General features: G+C 40.8%; 1 protein-coding gene and 1 pseudogene across 1 annotated transcript in view; one reads left to right on the top strand and one right to left on the bottom strand.

Moving 5' to 3' along the window:
• Polr3b (RNA polymerase III subunit B) overlaps positions 1 to 21,163 on the top strand; it is a 98,426-nt gene that overhangs the window by 27,548 nt on the left and 49,715 nt on the right. The window contains exons 11-14 of the mRNA XM_048356626.1: positions 5,760 to 5,882; positions 8,515 to 8,634; positions 9,717 to 9,851; positions 17,781 to 17,942. Of these exons, the coding sequence (XP_048212583.1) occupies positions 5,760 to 5,882; positions 8,515 to 8,634; positions 9,717 to 9,851; positions 17,781 to 17,942 (540 nt within the window). The remainder of the gene's footprint in view (positions 1 to 5,759; positions 5,883 to 8,514; positions 8,635 to 9,716; positions 9,852 to 17,780; positions 17,943 to 21,163) is intronic.
• LOC125359120 lies at positions 772 to 1,299 on the bottom strand (annotated as a pseudogene).

Genomic DNA, 21,163 nt, shown 5'->3' with positions numbered 1-21,163 from the left:
ACAGAGACCCCAGCTTCAAAAAAATCAAACAAATACAGATTCAGAAGTATTTCTTCTGATCTAGCAAAATCATTCAAGCATTTTGCTTACTAAGTTGGCATGTTTCACTCCTCTCATCTATTTCTCTTCCTTTAGCTGTTCCTTTTTATCTTGTCCTGACTTTCAAGGAACACGAAGAGTATTACAGACTCCATTTCTCTGATTTCACCTTAGATCTTCCTACCTTCAACACAAACTTGTCACTATGGAGAAACTGGGCCTACATTTTCTCTTTAACAGGATACTTGAACTATATGCATTAAGTGTAAGGAGACTGGCTTGGCAAGGGAAATGGAGCAGCCCTGATAAACATGGGATTTTCTGGGCTGGGAATATGGCCTAGTGGCAAGAGTGCTTGCCTCGTATACATGAAGTCCTGGGTTCAATTCCCCAGCACCACATATATAGAAAATGGCCAGAAGTGGCACAGTGGCTCAAGTGGCAGAGAGGCTAGCCTTGAGCAAAAAGAAGCCAGGGACAGTGCTCAGGCCCTGAGTCCAAGGCTCAGGACTGGCAAACAAAACAAAACAACAAACAAACATGGGATTATTTTAGGATTAGAATGACAAAGCTGATGTCAAATGTCAAGAAAAGGGCTAATTTTAATAATCTTAATATCTAAATAAAAAATATAACCTTTTAACTTTGAGGCTCTCATGATTGAGGTAGATAATGCTGTTATAATTAGTGAATTAAGATGAAACTACAAAAATGAAAAAACTGAGAGGAAGCACTGTTTTATAATTATCTTCCTTTAAATCCAAATGGATCATTAAGTATACGTCCAACTTATAGTTCAAAGTTGGAAGTATGAAATCCAAGTCTGACATGCCATGAGCTCACTTTTCCACTTGAAGATGAACGCGGCAGTTGTTTAAAAGATCCACATTCTAGTTAACAGAAAGCCATAAAGTAGTTGTCTCTGTGAAGAAGCCAGTAACTTTGCACTTGATATTTCCATCCTGGCTCATCGCCAACTCTTCAGGGTTTGGATTCTGAAAGTTTCTTCAGCATTTAACTAATCCTTTGTTAGCTGAAGGAGCTGGGACTGTTTCTCTACACATAAACTGATCTTTGTCATAAATTACTTTTATAATAAGGGAACAGCTAGGACACGTTGCCACGTCTTCCCCATTCTCCAAATCTTCTTTGGTGATGGAGAAGTTATTGCCACACGGGCAGGGGTAGAAATAAGTTTCAGAGTCCTCGTCATACTGGAAGTCCTTGACAAGTCTCCACCTCATCGTGAAACACCGCCATGACCACCAGGGCTGGCTAGGAGTTGAAGCTCCCTCCGTCGGTCGGTCGGGCACCGCCCGGGTAGGTCGGGCACCGCCCGGGTAGGTCTAGCGCGGCGGGTGCCTGCCAGGATCCAGCATCAACACCGCGCCCAGACCCTCTCACGTTTGTTTTTTTTTAATTTTTAAAGAGAAACAATTACAGACAGTTCTCATATTACCTGCTGGAATCGTTGTTAATAATAACAGATGAATGTTGCTTGAGAGAAAAATTGGAACTTTCTGAGTATTGCTTCATTAAGAAGTATCTCTCTTGTTACCTAAATATAATCTATTTCGACAGTCATCATTAGTGTGCAACTTATTCTCTCCGATTCATTAATCTTTTTTCTTCTGTCTTTAAAAGTCACACCGCAGATATCCAAGAAGATTGCATTTTAAAGAAAAATGCCTCTTGCTAATTTTTTGGATGAATTTTATTGCCAGAACATACTATCTATAGCTATGTTTTTTCATAGGGTCATTAGGTAGCATTTTCATTGGACATATTAGTGGGATTCATTTCAGGGATTTCGAGTATAAAGAGTTCCATATATAGCTAGTTTTAAGATGTCTAATTATGTCTGCAAAGTGAATGGTGGGGCATTTTGTTCGTTTCCATAGCAATATGCCATTTATGTGTAGCTGCAACTACTGAAGGCAACTACTCATAAAGTCATTTCAGTCTTTGGAGCTAGAGCCCTTTTAATGGTGACTTAGCTGAATTCTGGCCCCTGTGTTTTCAGTGATTCCATGTAGAAAGAGTTTCTTTTGCTGGCAATAATCATTCTTTTTGGACATATGGCGTCACTTAACATGTACTTGGCGTGTCTTTTTTTTTTTTTTTTGGCCAGTCCTGGGCCTTGGACTCAGGGCCTAAGCACCATCCCTGGCTTCTTCCCGCTCAAGGCTAGCACTCTGCCACCTGAGCCACAGCGCCCCTTCTGGCCGTTTTCCATATATGTGGTGCTGGGGAATCGAACTGGGAGCTTCATGTGTAGGAGGCAAGCACTCTTGCCACTAGGCCGTATTCCCAGCCCGTGGCGTGTCTTTTGTTTCACAATTTAGACATGTTTGGAGGGCCTAATCAATCTGTTTAGATCCATTGTTGGACATCTGAGAATATTATGCAAGTAAAAGTCATCTGCTTAGATTCAGCATTAGGACAGCTGGAAGTGACAGCCCATATATCCAAATAGGGAAAATTTTAAAAAATGTTAATACCAAAGTAGGCAGATTTGTTGTCTTTTTCACTTGAAATTACTAAAACAAACATTGCCTAAATAATGTAGGTAGCTTTCAGTCCATGAGATTTAGAGGTCGGCATGCGTGAAGAAAGGGGGCTCTTGCAGAAGATGACTGCCATGCCAGCTCTGGCTTCCTCTCGCCTGCTCACCCTGCTCTTCTGTGCCATTTGGTGTGCCTGCAACCCATCCTTAGTGTCTGTCCCTTGTATTTGGCTTTCACTTTACTGGATTGGTGAAAAGTCTTATATCAAAATTCTAGAGAAATGTGATTGGACTCCACTGCAAATTAGCTTAATCTTGGTTTACTTTCCTTCCTTCCTTCCTTCCTTCTCCCTCCCTCCCTCCCTCCCTCCCTCCCTCCCTCCCTCCCTCCCTCCCTTCCTCCCTTCCTTCCTTCCTTCTTTTCTTTTCTTTCTTTCTTTTTTTTTTAACCAGTCCTGGGGCTTGAACTCAGGGCCTGAGCATTTTCTCTAGCTTCTTTTTGCTCAAGTCTAGCCCCTTACCACTTGACCCATAGCACTATTTCTGGCTTTTTTCTATATATGTGGTGCTGAGGAATCGAACCCAGGGCTTCATGTATATGAGGCAAGCACTCTACCACTAGGCCATATTCCTAGCTCATCTTGGTTTTCTTGCATTTTTATTTTCTTGAAGCCCACATACCATTATTTTGAGAAATTGACAAGCAAAGTGAACTTGTAGCGTTGCAGAGAAAAATTGTACTCGCATTTTTGTTTTTGTTTTGTTTTTGCCAGTCCTGGGACTTGAACTCTGAGCCTGGGAGCTATCCCTAAGCTGCTTCTTGCTCAAGGCCAGCACTCTACCACTTGAACTGCAGTGTTACTTCCATCTTTTTCTGAGTGGCTTATTGGAGACCCAGGCTAGCTTTGAACCTTGGTCCTCACATGTCAGTTTTCTGAGTAGCTAGGATTATAGGCTTGAGCCACTGGCTCCCGGCATGCTCTAGTATTTCTGACTGTTCATATGCAACCAAGGAGGAAGTGTGGGTGAAGGCTTTACATTCATGCAGTCTCCATAAGAATAGTGTTGTGCTCAAGCTAAGAGTAACCTAGTTTGTATTTTATTTAAAACATTGGAACAGACCATTTTATTTATTTTTTAAGAGTTATTGCCCTTTCATCCACAAAAGGCTGTCTTAATAAATTTATTTCATTTGAAAGTTGTAGAATTTCTAGTATCCACTTTACCAACTTAAATTTAGAGCTAGAAAAAAATCCTGCAAGACATGTGCTCAGAGCTCACATCTATAATTCTAGCTCCTCAGAAGGTTGAGATCTAGAGGATCAAAGGTCAATCAATGCCAGCCCTGGCAGGAAAAAAAAAAATCTGAGAGACTCCTTCCTCAAAATAACTAGCAAAAAGCTGGCCCAGAGGTGTGACTCATATGGCAAAGGACCAGTCATGCAAGCAAGACAAATGAGTGCCAGGTCCTGAGTCCAAACTCTGGTACTAGCAACTAACTAACTAACTAAACTGCAAAAGGTAGGATAGTGAAAAAGAATTTGTATTGGAGCATCTTGTTTTTTTTTTTTTTTTTTTTTTAACCAATCAGGTATGGTGGCACAAGCCTATTACCTCAGAATTCAGGAGGCTGTGATGGGAAGATTGGAAGTTTGAGGCCTGCTATGGAGCCTGGACTCAATAGCAAGACCCTATCCAGCTTAAAAAAAAAAAATGAAAGGAACAAAAAAGAATTTTTTTTAAGTATAAAAACTAAATTTGATTCCAAAAATGGTTACATTTGATATCTGTTCATGATATCTGTGCATGTAACAGGTCATTGCCCGGGTCCCGCTGGTCCATAATTTCAGGGTTGTATAGCTGGGTGCTTTTGGTTTGGGTTTTGTTTTTTTTTTTCCTCAAAGTAACGGTCACCAGTGCTTTATAATGGAGTTTTCAAAGTCATACGTGTCACTTCCCTTGTCCCCCATAGAAGAGGGTCACTAAAACCAATCTCCACCTTTTCAAGGGAGTGCCAAAGAATTTGTGGACATTTTTCAAACTACCACACAGGTAGCCTAAAAGAGCCACACCATCCGCTTAGCATCCTTCAAAGTCTTGACATTTTCAGTGAGTTCATCCTGAAGGTCACACATGGACCCATAGAATGTTGAAGTGGAAGGGTTCTGGGCCTGCTGCCTCACTGCCCATGAGGTAGAAGAGGCTAGGTTGTGATAGTGCTAGCTTTGAGGTGGCATTACATCAGGACCAACACCTCTGGCCTCGTGGCTTGAGATGGATGCCCTTTCAGTCATCCTCAGGACAGTTCCTTCCGTGTTCTGCATTGGGACTTGACCTGGTTCCCCCTTCTCTGTCTCCTGTGGAGGAGACCTGCGGACGAGACAGCCAGAACTTGACAGTTACCCTTGGATTCTCTCTTCCTTGTAACACTAAAGGAAGAATTCAATGCAAACATAACTTTCTCCTAACTTCTAAGGAGCAGATTATCACCATGCCAGGAGAGGTTTAGTGGGATTATATACTCTGTTTTCTCACCATGGCAGAATCCCAGGCAAACTTGTGAAGGAATGAGTTTTAGGACCATATGTGATCTACAAAGCCCTGCTCTGCTGCCTTCACCTTGAAACACTTAAGCAGGTTGCTTTAACCTGTTAAGTGTGCTCTTAGTTTTTAAACATCTCTTTTAAAGCCTACAGAAAGCCTCAATATCTCTAGAATAGTGAGGGAAAACATCCGCTAAGAACATTCTTTTCTCATGAATTCCAATGATTTGACGAGTCTCAGAAAAATTAATGTTGTGGCAAACAGAATTGGGGTTCTGCTCATTTTCAGCAAGGTGTGCTTTTTGATTCAGTGCCCTTTGGCTCTTTTTTTCCTTACAAGTTTGCCTTTGTAATTGTGGCCAGTCCTCCTCACTAGCCCTTCTGGCTTCCCTTCTTCACAGTGAATATCTCAGGATATTTCAAAATTTTAGAAGTAGTACACATGCGCAAAATGCTTGACAATGTTTGTGTTCTTCCTCCTAATGGAAGTTTCTGCTTCAGGTTCTTCTGCAGCTTGGACGGTGGCTGCCAATGCCAGATGGCACTGTTTCTGAGAGAAGAGTTAGCTTTTGCTTAGAAGTAATACCACAAACAATGCCAAATTAGCATAAGCAAATGTCAGTGAGTGAGCACAAAGCCAACACTCTCTCTGTCTTTTCTTCCTTCTCTAGGCCATGGGTGTGGAGAGTGACCAGGAAATTGTGCAGATGATTGGGACAGAGGAGCACGTGATGGCCGCCTTTGGGCCCAGTCTGGAGGAGTGCCAGAAAGCTCAGATTTTCACACAGATGCAGGTGTGTCTTTTCCTGGCGTCCTGGGCTCTGAATTAGAATTGAGCTTCCAAGCGCCTCAGCGCTAAGGTGTCAGGTGCAATGGCTTTTGGGGTGGTGGCTTGGGGAAGGGCGGTGGGGAGATGGGAGCAGTTGGAGAAAGTTCCTTTTGGCTTATTAGCGTAGACTGGATGGGGAGTTTGCTAGACAAATTAGGAGCCTGTGTTGTCTAATTTAGAAGAGGACTATGTGGCCAAGAGGATTCTGTTCTTATATGAGGACAAAAATCCTCAGTTTTAAAACTCTGTAGCCATTCCAGTGTAAAGGGTTGATTGGTAGAGGGGAGTCATGCATTTTCTCCTTGTCATCTTGTTGTCCATTTCGTATTGGGGACCAAACACATGGCCTGTGTGTGCTAAGCTGGAACTCTACCACTGAGCTATAGCGCTTAATGTCTCTTTCATGGCTTTTTCCCCACTGCTTTAGACTCCAGTTGTTTGCGGTCTCTGTTCCATTGCCTAAATACTAATTACTTCAGGTAGCAAGAAAGGCCCAGGAATTATCCCACCACCCCTCCTTGGGTCTTCACTGACCTCCTCAGCTACTCCTGGACAGAATCTGGGAATTTTACGTGTTCCAAAGATGACAGCATTTCATATGCTAAACATAATAATTGTACTGCCCTTCCCACATAGACAAGCCCTAGCAGCCATACTGAGGATGTCCAGTCCCAGATCCGTAAAGTGTTTGCTAAATGTAAATCCTAACATTCTTTTTTTTTTTTTTTTGCTCAAGGCTAGCACTCTGCCACTTGAGCCACAGTGCCACTTCTGGCCATTTTCTGTATATGTGGTGCTGGGGAATCGAACCCAAGGCCTTATTATGTATATGAGGCAGGCACTCTTGCCACTAGGCCATATCCCCAGCCCAAGTTGTTTTGTTGTTGTTGTTTGTTTGTTTTGGCCAGTCCTGGGCCTTGGACTCAGGGCCTGAGCACTGTCCCTGGCTTCTTTTTGCTCAAGGCTAGCACTCTGCCACTTGAGCCACAGCGCCCCTTCTGGCCGTTTTCCGTATACGTGGTGCTGGGGAATCGAACCTAGGACTTCATGTATGGGAGACAAGCTCTCTTGCCACTAGGCCATATCCTCAGCTAAATCCTAGCATTCCTCATAGCCCTCCTGGGTGTCGGAATTCCCCACCACACAAGCTCAATAGACAGTTCTGAAATGTCCATATGTATGTACATGGTCTATTCTCTGGGTTCTTAGGACAAGATAGAAATTCCAAGCTGCTTTTTTTTCTTGTTACCCAGGATACTTGTGGAGATATCATTCCCACTTGTGTCTGTTAATATGTGCTCTAAAATCAAGTAAGCCCCAGGTGGGTGCTAGTGGCTCACACCTATAATCATAGCTACTTGGAAGACTGAGACTGGGAGGGTCACAGTTTGAGGCCTGCCCAGCCAGAAAAGTTTGCAAACTTTTCAACCCATAGCAAGTGCAGTGGTATGCATGCCGCTGTCATCCTAAGTTAAATGGCAAGCTGGGATTTTTAAGGATTGGGGAAAGTACAGGAGACTTCTGTCTCAACAGAGGGAAGCTGATTGCAGTGGCCCATGCCTGTTACCCTAGCAACAATGGGCAACCTCAAGTAGGATTGCCGTTCAGGTGCTCACTCACAGAGGCAGGAAAGCAGACTGTATCTCAAAAATTACCATGGGAGGGAGGGGCTGGGAGAGAGTGAGTGAACAGAAGACACTGTATGAAAGGAAATGTACTCATTACCTGACTCATGTAATTGTAATCCTTCTGTACAGCACCTTTATAATACCAATAAAGTAAAATTTTTTTTAAAAATCAAAAAATACAGCTCTTAGAGACATTACTCAGTGGTTACAGCACCTTCCTAAGCAAGCTTGAGACCCTGAGTTCAATACCATCAAAAATAAAGTCAAATAAGTCTTAATATTTTGTATACTAAGCCAAACATTGGGGAATATTAATTATTACATGTAAGTACATAGAATTCCAAAGCATGAGTAGGTAGAAATTACGCTCATCACTTTCTTCCTCCATTTCTTCCTCAGAAAAGAATCTTTAGACCTTTTTCCTAAAGAACTACACACACACACACACACACACACACACACACACACACACACACACACACTTCTTTAAATGCCCATAATATTCATATGTCAGTCTTTTTTTTTTTTTTTTTTGCCAGTCCTGGGCTTGAACTCAGGGCCTGAGCACTGTCCCTGGCTTCTTTTTGCTCAAGGCTGGCACTCTACCACTTGAGCCATAGCACCACTTCTGGCTTTTTCTATATATGTGGTGCTGAGGAATCGAACCCAGGGCTTCATGTATATGAGACAAGCACTCTACCACTAGGCCATATTCCCAGCTTCATATGTCAATCTTATAGGAAGAAAACAATCTAAAAAATAAAAAAAGAATCACCAGGCAATGTGTTATTATATCACTGGTTCATAGTAAATGTTGATTTTTTTACTATTCCTAGTGTACTTTTCTTTATAACCAGCGTCTGTATCTTTGGTGCCTACAGTGTACAGTGTGGGGGGGGGGGGAGGGAGTAGGTGCTTAACAAAAGATTACCAGTGATTTCATTCAATCATTGTTACTGGTTTTTATAGGCACTCAAGTATATAGGGAATAAAGTCAGAAGACAAAGAATGTGGGGAGGTGGACCGAAGAAAACCAAAATAGAAGAAGCAAGAGAGCTTCTGGCTTCTACCATTCTGACTCATGTTCCAGTGAGTAAACACCTTTGCAGCTGAGAATAATGAATTTCTGCTAAATAATTGTGAATGATAGTTTGGAAGTATATTTCTAAAAGGAGGACTATGCTTTCCCCCTGGAATTAATCTTCTCTTATCTACATATTTATTGTTTAGAGTATAATCGGCATAAGCATGAAGTTTGCTCTTTCAGTTTTACGGTTATTTTGTATTCATGTCAAAGAGTGCTGCTATTAGAAATTATGGTTTCAGAAGAAAGAGCTGGTATCTTACATGTTTCAAACATAAAACAAGCAGAGCTAAAGGTATGGCTTAAGCAGCACCTGCATTACATTCCAGTACTACCAAAATTAAAAAAAATACCCAATTCACAGTACCTTTTCCATATCCTTTTTTTTTAGTATGGTAAAATATATATGTAAGTTTAATGCCGTAAATATACAGTTCTCTAACATTAAGTACATTCACATTATTGGACGGCTGTTTCTACAATAGATTCTTTTAAAAACGCTTATTGGATGAGTTCATCTTCTAGATCTTGAATTCTAAAATTTACATTGTCCAGACTTCATCACTTGCAAGGAAGATTCTGTCATCAGAACAAGCTGGATCATCTGTCCTATCACCTGACTGTCAGATGCCTCTTGCATGGCAGACAGGATTGTAGCCCTGTTCCTCGTATCACTGCAAAGCAAACACTTCCAAAGCTCAATGGTCGAACACAACTGTATATTGTATTGCTCATTGTTCTGTAGTGTGCTGGGTTTAACCTAAAGTCAAAAAGGAGTCTCATTCCCCATCTCTTATGAGGTTGCAAGTAGACAGCATGTTCAAGGTGGCTTTCTCCATATCGGAGTGTCCTGGACTGCAGAAAGGAAGTGAAAGTGCTGGTGTATTTCAGGGGTAGGCCTAGAATTGGCTTGCACATCATTTCTGCGGTATTTTCTTGGTCATACTCACCCAAGGGCAGTCCCAAGGCTTATGAGGTATACAGAAGGAAGGAGTTTCAGGAGTCACCTTTGAAGGACAGCTACCACAGGTAGTACGGAGATAGTGTGTGTTGTCTCAACCATTTTTTTGTGTTTTGTGAATTGCAGGTTAAAGAATTTAATTTCCGAGCCAAATGTATTTATACTGCGGTGATGGTGCGAAGAGTAATCTTGGCTCAAGGTGATAACAAAGTTGATGACCGAGACTACTATGGTAACAAGCGATTGGAATTAGCAGGACAGGTGATTTAAATATTCTGTTATAACCAATCTTACTTTATTTTCACGAGTAAGAATTAGTTTAATATTTATTTCAGATTGTAGGAACATTTTAATCAAATATTGTTTGTATATAGTTTGAAGTGTGTATTTTTTACACATCTATGTAATAGACTTAAGAATTTCTATAACTGTGAAAAATAATTTTTTGCGCATGCTGATAGTATGTTACCTACATTGTGTCTTTTGTTGGGGTGTTTACCTTTACTCCCTGTAATGTTGGAAATGAAGTATGACTTTAAGTAGTGTTTACTGATTTAATCAACAAATATTTATTAAGCAGCTATTATGTTCTAGGCCTATGCCTAGGTACTGGGTATATGGACGGTGGGGAATAAGACAGGCAAAGGTCCCTTTTCTCTCAGTCCTTATACTAAGTCTCCTCAGAGGGAGAATATCAACACTTTTGAAGACATTAGTAGATTAGTGAGGAGAATATGTATCTAATCTCATTTTGAATCTTAGCTGATAAATGCTATCTTGAGAGCCTGAAAATCTTTGAAACTTCATTTTACCATTCCAATCACAGATTACCTTTAAACCAAAGAGCTAGAGACTCAAATGCTGTTACTGTTCTCTTTTTCCATTGGTTATATAGAAGTATCTTGGCGTGATTCTATTATTATCCTAATTATAGTTTATTATGTTCTTAAGTCTTTAAGCTGTTTTTTCACCAATTTTGAGAGATTTAAATATCTTTTTTGCCAATCCTGGAGCATGAACTCTGGGCCTGAACACTGTCCCTGAGCGTTTTTTGCTCAAGGCAAGCACTCTACCACTTGAGCCACAGCACCACTTGTGGCTTTCTTGGGTAGTTTATTCGAGATAAGGGTCTCCGAAACCTTGCCCAGGCTGGCTTCAAACTGCGATTCTCAGATCTCAGCCTCCTGAGTAGCGAGGATCATAGGAGTGACCACACAGGGGTGTGGGCTTAAATATCTTTTTTTGTTTCATTCTTTCTCTCCTATTCTTCTGACTCTATTTTTACTGTTAAACCTTTTGATACTTAGATTCTGTTAATTAATTTTTTTCTCTTCTTCTGACTGGATGATTCTATTGCTCTATTTTCGTACTGTTTTTATGTCATCTATAATTCATTGTTATATTCACCTGGTTAGTGAGTCTAGATATTTTATCTTTAAATTCTAGAAATTTCATTTGATTTTTTTCATGATTTCTATTTACATTTCTTATTCATCCATCATAACCATACTTTTATTTATGTCCTTGAATTTTAACAGCTGTTTGAAAACTGTCTAATACTCTTATCATCTTAATCACTTTCAGTCAGTCTTTTGCTTAGCTTTTCTCTTGAATATAGGTCATTTTTTGGTTTCTTCTCATATAGGTACTGTTTTGGATTCCATCATGAGAAAATCAAGGGCTGGGATGTTAGGGGAAGGAGTCTCTTTGTCAGGATGATCAGGTTAGATCTCCCACAGTCAAAGTGGAAACTAGAATGAGGAAGAGGAGATCTCATCCAACCTGAGGAACTGAATTCCAGCGAGAACACAAGCAGAAGCCCTGGGCCCTGAGCTTAGGAGCTGGAGGAGCTGAAAGTCAGTGATGGGAGCCATGGGGTATGGTATGAAATGGCATTGGCTGGATTTATCTAACGCACTCTAGGCTAGGGATTTGGATTTAACTTTACAGTGGAATAGGAAACCACTGGGGACATGCTCATCAGGGGAGTGACAGATGAGAGTTTTAGTTTGAGAAACTCTGATTAAGAGATGAACTGGCCAAGAGGCGGTGGCCGTGTTCCAGGTGAGAGAGGATGGTGGCTGAGATGATGCCAGCAGACACTACCACTTCTGAACTCAAAGCTAGAAGTCATTACTTAGAGCCATTTTCATTTGGGAGTGAAGTTATTAATATCTAGACTATTGGAAGTTCTGTTGGGTAATGTGCTTGGCGGGTCAACTTTGACTACATTCAGATTGACTGTGCTTCTGATATCCCCACCACTAACAATCGGAATCTTTGCTAAACTTTCATTGGGGGGAAAAAATCATGCTGTTGCATTAGTCCATTCGAAAAGGAAGTTGGTTGCTTAGAGGAATAAGGAATAGAGTAGGGAGGGTGGGGAAAGGAGAGACTATCCTGTTGCTTAAGAAATTTGAATTAAAAAGAGGGCTCCCATGTGCAAGAAAACATAGCTTTATGAACAATGTAAAGACATAAAAGGTATTGTGTGAGGAAAAATGCAGGGGAAACAATAGCTGCTAATTTCACACCCCCTGGGATGAAGAAGTATAAATGTGCTCCAGCTGGAGATAACAGAGTTGTCTCCGCCAGTCCAGCCGGTTCACAGAGCTTTGCCTCAGTCTTGCTGCCACCAGAGGGTTGGCAGGCCAGCAGCCAGTAGAGGTGTTAGCAAAACCTACCGATTTCAGGCTTAATCTTTTCACCTACCTTTTCTTTTTCGGTAATGTGTTCATTATTTGCTGCACATTACTCTATTCTTTGTCTGCAATTTTGTTTGTTTCTAATGCAGCTTGCTTTGTATGGGTGAGATATGGAATGGCACCAAAATCCGGCACCTTGGAAAGCCAGGGGATTTCCACCCTGTGACAAAAGAATGCCGTCTTGACTTCAGAGATTGCCTAATCCCAGCTGTTCTGATAATGTAATTAAGGCTGCCTAATGTCTTTAATTTTGCAACCAGTTTGTGTGAAAAGGAGAATTTGGCACTCAGAAGGCTTAAATACTAAATAGCAATCTCAAGACGCCTAATTAGAATTCTCTGACATTAAGCTAATTGGTGAAACTGTATTTCAGCAGCTTAACTTCTTTATTAATTTTTTTAGCATTTTCATGGAAAATCAATTGATGAGCTGTCAGCATTTTTTCCTCTTAAATATGATTTTCTCAGTAGTGGTCCTTCCTTTGCTCCTCAAACTAGCTATGAAGGGTATTGAGTATTATCGCCAGCATTCATTCCTTTTCATCATTTTACTCTTGACCTACATAGTATGGCTTCTTGTGTGACTTGGCCTTTCAGTTTCTCACTTCTGTGGTAACTAGACAGTACTATTTCTCTTAGCTTGAAATTTAGGAGTGGAGAACTTATTCATGAGGCAGTTTTTCTGTTGAGTGTGTGCTTACTTCTTCCTTGTTTAGTACCGGGGACATTTCCTTGTATTTGAATCAGAGGCTACAATGAACTCAACTGGGATCCAAAAAGAAAAGAAAAGAAAAAAACTTTGTCATAATTTGAGACACAGTGTCTAAGTGTGAAGGACTAATTAAAAGAGAGCTGAGCTTTTGTGGTTTAGGTTAAGGGCATTTGATTCTGCTCAGGATGCTTATTCAAGTTCCTTTTGCCAGTTTCCACAGGAAGTGGCTGAAATGGGCCTCTCATACCCTCTCCCCCTCTGCACCTGCTCCCATTCCCATGTTCTTTCTTGCCATGAGTGAAACTGCCTGGCTGACTAAGAAAGGATTAAGCTCTCAGGGAGGAAGTTTTCTTTTTAGACCACTTCTGACAGTCAACTCAAGTCCAAGTTCCTCACTTTCTTATCTGCAAGTTGATTTTAGTAGAAAAGTGGAGCATGTATCTAACTTAAAGGGGGAAAAAACATAGAATCTAGTCCCACTTAGGAAATCCTTTTTTCAGAGCCAGCTAAAGAAGACTCATTTGGTTTGAATGCCTTCTTCATTCAGAGCCAAAAACTGCCTGTATGTTATAAACATTCAGGAATTTCATCACACACACACACACACACACACACACACACACACTACAGAGAGAGAGAGAGAGAGTTTGGTAAATTTTTAGCCTAAAGACTGTCACTGAATCTTAGCATTCCTCTCTAAGTAAACATTAGTTTAAAGATAGTACCCCATAGTATTGCAAATTATTTTTTCAGTTCATTCAGATCACAAATACATTGAGCTCTTTTCTTTCTTCTTAGAAAAAGAATGCTTTCAAAAGGGGAGAAAACAGATGCTGTTAGTCATGCAGGGCTTCGCTGTTAGTTTATTATTGCCAACATATGCCTGCTGTTGACTTGTAGTAAGCCTCCTACTTTGCTTTCCCTTTGTGAACTTTCTGTTCAGGTTGTCTGTTGCTGTGACACATGTTTTCCCAAATCAGTAACTTGAAACAGAAACCATTTTCTTAGCCCTTATGATTTTGTGGGTCAGGAATCCAGGCCTGACTTGGCAGTTTGGTTCTTTTGTTTCACATGTGCTATTAGAGGTCAGTTGGAGGTGTTCTGCAGGGGGACTGTTGGGAGGGCTGGAAGGCAAGGCTCAGTGAGGAGCTATTCTGTCCAGTGTTGTGGGGCACCCCACGCTTTTCCCAGATATAGCACAGCAATGGCGTGACTAAGCACCTGGACTTGAAAGTCATTTTCCTTGTTCTTGCTTGGTGGTTGCGGTCACAGCTCCTGCCCAGATTCGGGGAGTGAGAGGATGTGGGCCACTCCTCACATTGTATCTGTAGGTCAGGGGTCAGCCAGAGATATAGGCAGAGCTCATATGGAGAACCTGAAGGTTCTCCCTTTGGTCCTTTCTAGTTCTGCTGGCATTCCCCTTCACTTTCTACCTACTTCCATCCATCTGATCTTATTCTTCTGTTTCTTTATCTTCAAATATTAGCTTGTATGGCTTGGACCCTCCATAATATGTAGGTGAAATGCCTCACAAATGAGAAAGGCAGCTAGCTAGTGCCAATCACCTTCCAATGTTTGCCTGCTTGTGTCTTCAGAGAGATTTTAAGAACTCTGCCCAGACTTGGTTAGGAACTGCACACTCCACTGTTTGTGGAAACAGAATCATCTTAGACAGTCTTCACAACTTCCTCTCCTATCCCATTGACTTGGCTCCCATGACAACACTATTTTAAGTATGTCACTCTTGTTTAATCACATTTACATTGTATCATATAATTGAAATAAGTTATATGTATGTACTTTATGAAATAAAATAAGTGCCCTTGTAGCCATTGCCCAGCTTAAGAATAGACTTATCATCATTCCAATTACCTATTACTCAGTCCTCTTTTCTTCCTCCCACTATTTTAAATATTTGTGTTTATTATTTTCCTTGATTTACTACATTTGTTAAGTTTTCATTTAGATATTTCAAATAGCAAATGCCACTAAAGAGCTACAAATGACAGGTGTACTTCTCTCCTGAATTTCTGGTAAACCAGGAGTTAAATCTAGATGCTAGATGATACCAAACATTCTGTTTTACTCATTAGAACACTTCAATTGTTAAATCCTACCAGAAAGGGATGTCCAGTAGTATGTACTTTTGTGTGCTGTTGGAATTGATCACTGACTTCAGGTGTTTGGGCCCTGAATTGATCCATTTCAAGTTCCCCATGCATTTTTCTCTCAGTGGATAAAGATGATCATTTTCTTTGTCCAGGATTTCAATGGAATGTGCAAAATAGTGATAGTCTAGATATTCTAATACTTCCATTGTAATGAATTGGCTGGAAATTTAAAAAGAATTCTTAATCTCTTTGTTTACCCTGAGACATAAAGTATGTGAGAGCTACATCCTTTTCTTCTTCTGAGTACTGGAGATTGAGTTCAGAGCCTCAGATATGCATGGCAGTCACTCTGCCAGTGAGTTACATCCCCACACTGCGACATGGATTTTTATTTTTTAATTTTTTGAGAATAATATTACTTTTAGGGTTTCCTCTAGAGGTAAATAGCAGGAAGAAAGGAAGGAGGGGGGCGGGAGGGAGGGAGGGAAAGGAAAGGAAAGGAAAGAGGGAGGGAAGGAAGGAAGGAAGGAAATTGTTTTCTTGAGAATCATTACAAATGGAGTTTTTAACATTTTAACTTAAATTAGAATTATTTTTTACAAAGGAATGAATGAATGGATAAATAAATACATAAGTTATATAATGGTTGCTGGCTTTTGCTTGAGATTGCATTTGAATTGCTAGGCCACTTTAGAGAGAGTTGCTTCTGAATAGTACTGCTACTGAGATTTTTATAAATTTCTCTCAATAATGCTTTACAGGCACTTAGTGTTTGCCTATTGGCCTTGTGTCCTGTATGCTTGCTAAATTCATTTCTTGTTTCTAATAGAGTTCCTTTTATTTCTTTGGAATTTTCTATGTGGATGGTCACGTTATTTTCAAGTAAATACAATTTTGCATCTTTTATTCCTTTTCCTTGCTACCTCTCCTGCAGTGTTTAATAAAAGTGGTGAGAATGGGCACTTTCCCTTTTCCCCCAGTTTTTCAAAGGACAGCTTTCAGGGTTCCTGCCCTTTCCCTGTGGGCTCCCGCCCCTGCTGTGTATCAGTGCAGGATCCTTGGACCAAGTAAGTTTCCTGTTCCTCCCCCCCCCCCCCCCCCCGCCCCCGGAAAGATGGTTTGCTCTCTACCTCTTCCCTCTGGCTTTGTATTGGAATCACTGGCCGAAGGGTTTACTGGCCCTTTTCCAGCCGTACACTGTTGTTTCTTGTTAGGAGCCTGCAGAACTTCGCTAGGAGGAGGGTTTCCTGACCCTTCTGCAGCCCCTTAAAGGTTTTGCTTCATGTGTGAGAAAGTCCACGAAGTAGATAAGAGTTTTGTTGCTTTTGTTCCTACAAAGGAGTCTTGCTTACTCAGGTCTCTGCACTGCCTCAGGCTTGTATGAGTACTCTTCAGAAAAGGACTTGTGAGTGAGTCATCCTGGACTCCCTTGTGTCTTTTAAGAAGTCCTTGGAATTTTACCTCATTTCTTCATTCACGGCATTTGTATCCTTGCTTCTTCTTGTCTAATTGTGCCTTCCTAAGCCATATAGTTTAGTTGTGCTGAGACTCTTGTGTAAAAGGAATGATGCCATGTAAGTTCTTTTGTGTTGGATCTCTTTTACTCAGTATCATGTTGTTAAGATCTGGTGATAGCTTTACGATTATTTTGTTGTTGTTGTTCATTTCAATTGGTCATTAGTATCTCTTTAGTATTATGTGTGTACCCAGTTTGTCCAAATACTGTTTGTATAGTTTGTAGTTCTTAGCTGCTACAAATAAATTATAGTGTCCTGATGCAAATTTCCATATGACATGGATTCTCAAATGCCTCTTCCTACCAGCAATTCTGGCTTCTCCTATAATTATTTTTTACTATATCCTAGAGCTGCTGGGGACCAGCAAGTTGGGCTTTAATAGTCCTGGGGTCTAACTCTGTCTGCTAAGACTGACAGCTGCTGGGAGATGCCTAGGGGAGGAGCTCCTGGCACATAAAGGACAATGCAAACTGGTTCTTAAGTGGTTGTACCAGATAGCCTACTCAGGTGGCCACTGTACCGTCAGTGTCCTTGGTTTGTTCCCTGGTAATTCCTTTTTTATTAAATTGTTATTATAAAGCTGATGTACAGTGGGACTATAGTTACCTAAGTCAGGTAAAGAGTACTTTTTTTTTAACAGTGTCACCCCTTCCCTCACTGTTTTTCCTTCCCTTCCCACCCACAAGTGTTATAGTTCATTTTCAACAGTGTCTCATGAGTACCACTGCTGCATACTTCCCTTTATTATTTTCACCATATTTTAGTAGATTCATTAGTTGTGCAAAGGAGTGACAGCCGTACCACCCTTATCACTCTCCGCTTCACTCTCTTCCTTTTTCCCCCCTCATTTTAGTGTATTTATGTTGAAAACTAAAAAATTAGGTGACTAGACTGTGAAGTGTGAAAATCCGAATTAAATGCTTAAGTGCATCATCACATTTGCTGTTGGCCCTGGGTCCCAGCACGTTAGGCACAGTGAAAATTCTGTGCTTATTTATCAAACTGACTTTTCCAATTTATTTTCTTCAGTTGAAAGCATTCTTTTTTTTTGCTTTTGTTTTTATTTTTTAAACAAGAACAAAATATATCAAAGTCATCTATAATGCCATTAGAAAGACCATATCCTTTTTCTGTTTTGTTTTTTAGCTTTTATCTCTTCTTTTTGAAGATTTGTTCAAAAAATTTAATTCTGAGATGAAGAAGATTGCGGACCAGGTGATTCCTAAACAAAGAGCAGCCCAGTTTGACGTGGTAAAGCACATGCGGCAGGACCAGATCACCAACGGCATGGTGAATGCCATTTCTACTGTGAGTCCCCAGTCTTTCCTTCAGTTCCCTCAGAACTTTGCAACCTGGGAGTCTGTTCCATAGAGTGGACATGTAAAAGACTTTGAGAAACCAGGTGTTTTCATAAAACAATGCATACAAGTCACAAATTTTCTGCTTTGAAAAACAGTATAATTTTCCTATTTTGTCATTAATTATTGTTAATTAATCTCTTACTGTGCCTAATTTATAAGTTAAGCTTTTTCATAGCTATGTAGTATTGGAAATGTAAGATGTATGGGTTCTATGCTTTCTGTGCTTTCACACATCCCTTGGGGGTCACGGGAAGGTATTTTCCACGGGAAAGGAAGGACTACTGTACAGTTTTCCTGCCAACTTTGCATTCTTGTTCTATGAAGCAATAAGACCATAACAATAGATACACTTGGATAGAGGGAAATACATGTTTTGGTCTAACAGCTATTAATAGCTATTCTTTTAAAAGGTACTTATCTCCATTTTTTTTCTGTAATAAAGTTGACATATTGCAGTCAGTCTTATTAATTGGCAACTTTTGTCCAGAAGAATACAAAAGTGTTTCATTTCACAGAAGGTTTCTGTTCTCCAAAGGCCTATCAGCTGTTCCTCCCTGAGCGATGAATTCAGTCCTCCGCAGCTGCTGTGTATTCAGGGCCTTGAGCTATTCATGAAAGTTTATCAGATAGGGTTTTGCTCCCTTTCTTAAAACATAGCAAATATAGGTCTATCTGATGAAGTCTGGTTCACATTTTATATGCCAGACACACAATTAGTTTTATGGATGGCACCTTGCCCCAGCAAAGAATAGTGTAGCCCGCCACATTGGTTCCCTACACAATGAAGGATAGTGTGGGCTTGCTTCCATGGTTGACTTCAGAGATTTACATGGTGTCTGCGTGAGCAGCCCTTGCAGTGACAGCGATGACCAAGTGGAGCTTTATCCTGCCTCTGGCTGTTACACACATCAAACTCCTGTGGCCCAGACTCATCTGAAGTAAGATAACCCAGTATGTAAAAAAAGCCTCCAAAGAGGCTCTATGGTCCTTGTGTCCTGATTGATTCTCTTCAGGTCATAAGAGCTATTTGCAGTCGTTCTTTTCCCCTTGAGGTGATACAGCTTTGCCTTCTCGGTGGGACCGCTTAGGAAAAAAATCAGTGCTAGGCCTTGTGTTAGGCATGTCCCAATCTGAAAGTGACCAGGAAAAGAGCAACCTTTAAACTTCTCAGAGTTGTTGTCATTGAGAGAAAGGTTTCACCAAATTTGTTGGGGAGTAGTTTTAGACTCCTCATTTGTTGTCGCCTCTCCCCTTGGTAATACTCCTGCAGAATACTAGAACAAATTCTCTGCTGAACATGTTGGCTTTAGCCCCCACCTATTTCCTGTTTGCCAGAAGCTGTTGCCTTATTTAGCTCAGTGCCCAGTATTTATTTACCTTATTTACCCTTACTCTCTGGGCAGAAGTCTGTTTCTACAGTCATTCTCATTCCAAGGTTGAAAGGAGTTCAGTGAGCAATACAAGAAGTTAATTTGTGGAAGACATGTGTTTGCTCTGTTTCTTTGCTTAGTGATGGATAGAATTTCTTTCTATATTTTAGCTCTTTTCTATATATTGTGGAAGATGCAAGGCTCCCGAATGACACTATGATAAATGTAAAACTTAATCATTTCTGAGAGTTTGCATTTCAATACAAACAGACCCCCCCCATCTCCTTTTAAAACCGTAGATCCATCTTTTCTACTATAGGGATTTTAAAGCTGGGATCTATGAGTCTTCCTCTGAAATTGAAGGTAAAATTTGTGTTCACGGTTTTCTGAACATTTTCCTCAGTACAATACTCATATTTTTCATCAGATTCTTAAAGGAGACATGAGGAACTCCTTTAGGTGCAGATTTCTCTTTGAAATCAGAATGAATTGATTCTACTGGATTTTTTTTTTTTTTTTTTGGCCAGTCCTGGGCCTTGGACTCAGGGCCTGAGCACTGTCCCTGTCTTCTTTTTACTCAAGGCTAGCACTCTGCCACTTGAGCAACAGCGCCACTTCTGGCCATTTTCTGTATATGTGGTGCTGGGGAATTGAACCCAGGGCTTCATGTGTACGAGGTGAGCACTCTTGCCACTAGGCCATATTCCCAGCCCTCTACTGGATTTTTTTTGACATTTTATTTTCTACTATTTTGTTTCCATGAATCTTACTTTGAATTTGTGTTTGAGGGAATATTATTTAATGTGCACAACTAAAACAGTCATAAAATAATATTACTTAAGGCCAGCATAGTGGTCTATACCTACAATCTTAACTTCTTGGGAGGTGGAGATTGGGAATATCACTGTTTTGAAGTCAGCTCAAACAAAAAGTTCAAGAGACATCTCAACACAAAAGGTTGGTTGTGCTGGTTTCCTGTCATACCAGCTACAGCAGGAAGTGGCAATAGGAGGATTATAGTCCAAACCAATCCAAGCAAAAAGCCAGACCCTGTCTCAAAAAGGGATAGAAGTGTGACTCAAATGGTAAAGTTCCTGCCTAACAAAGACAAAGCATTGAGTTGAAAAGCCCCAGTACTGCCCCCCAAACAATAATGTTTAAATGATATATCTAGTACATAAGAAAATGTAATGTTTAGGATTTATTTATATGAATCTATTTTGCTATTGACATCAAGCACAGACAGTATAAGTTTTTGTTGTTGCTCTATGGGGGTAGGGACAGTACTGGGGTTTTAAATTGGAGCCTCATGCTTTCCAGGCTTGTGCTCTACCACCAGGTTATTGCTTCTGCCCCCTCCGCCTTTGCATTGTTGAACTGGTTATGTTTTGAGGTAAGGTCTTGCTTTCTGCCCCAGTGCACTCTTTTTTTTTTTTTTTTTTGCCAGTCCTGGGCCTTGGACTCAGGGCCTGAGCAACATCCCTGGCTTCTTCCCGCTCAAGGCTAGCACTCTGCCACCTGAGCCACAGCGCCCCTTCTGGCCGTTTTCCATATATATGGTGCTGGGGAATCGAACCGAGAGCTTCATGTATAGGAGGCAAGCACTCTTGCCACTAGGCCATATTCCCAGCCCCCCAGTGCACTCTTGAACCAGAATCTGCCTATGGCAAATGTGCACAACTATGCCCAGCCTCTTTCCATTAAGATGGCGTCTTGGGAACTCTTCTGGAACCATGACCTTCCCAATCTCAGTCTTCCACACAGTTTAGGAGATATGTGTATGCCACTGGACCCCACT

Source organism: Perognathus longimembris, chromosome 1, assembly GCF_023159225.1.
Source record: "Perognathus longimembris pacificus isolate PPM17 chromosome 1, ASM2315922v1, whole genome shotgun sequence".
In the NCBI taxonomy this organism is placed as follows: domain Eukaryota; kingdom Metazoa; phylum Chordata; class Mammalia; order Rodentia; family Heteromyidae; genus Perognathus; species Perognathus longimembris.
This window is presented reverse-complemented; position numbering and strand designations above follow the sequence as displayed.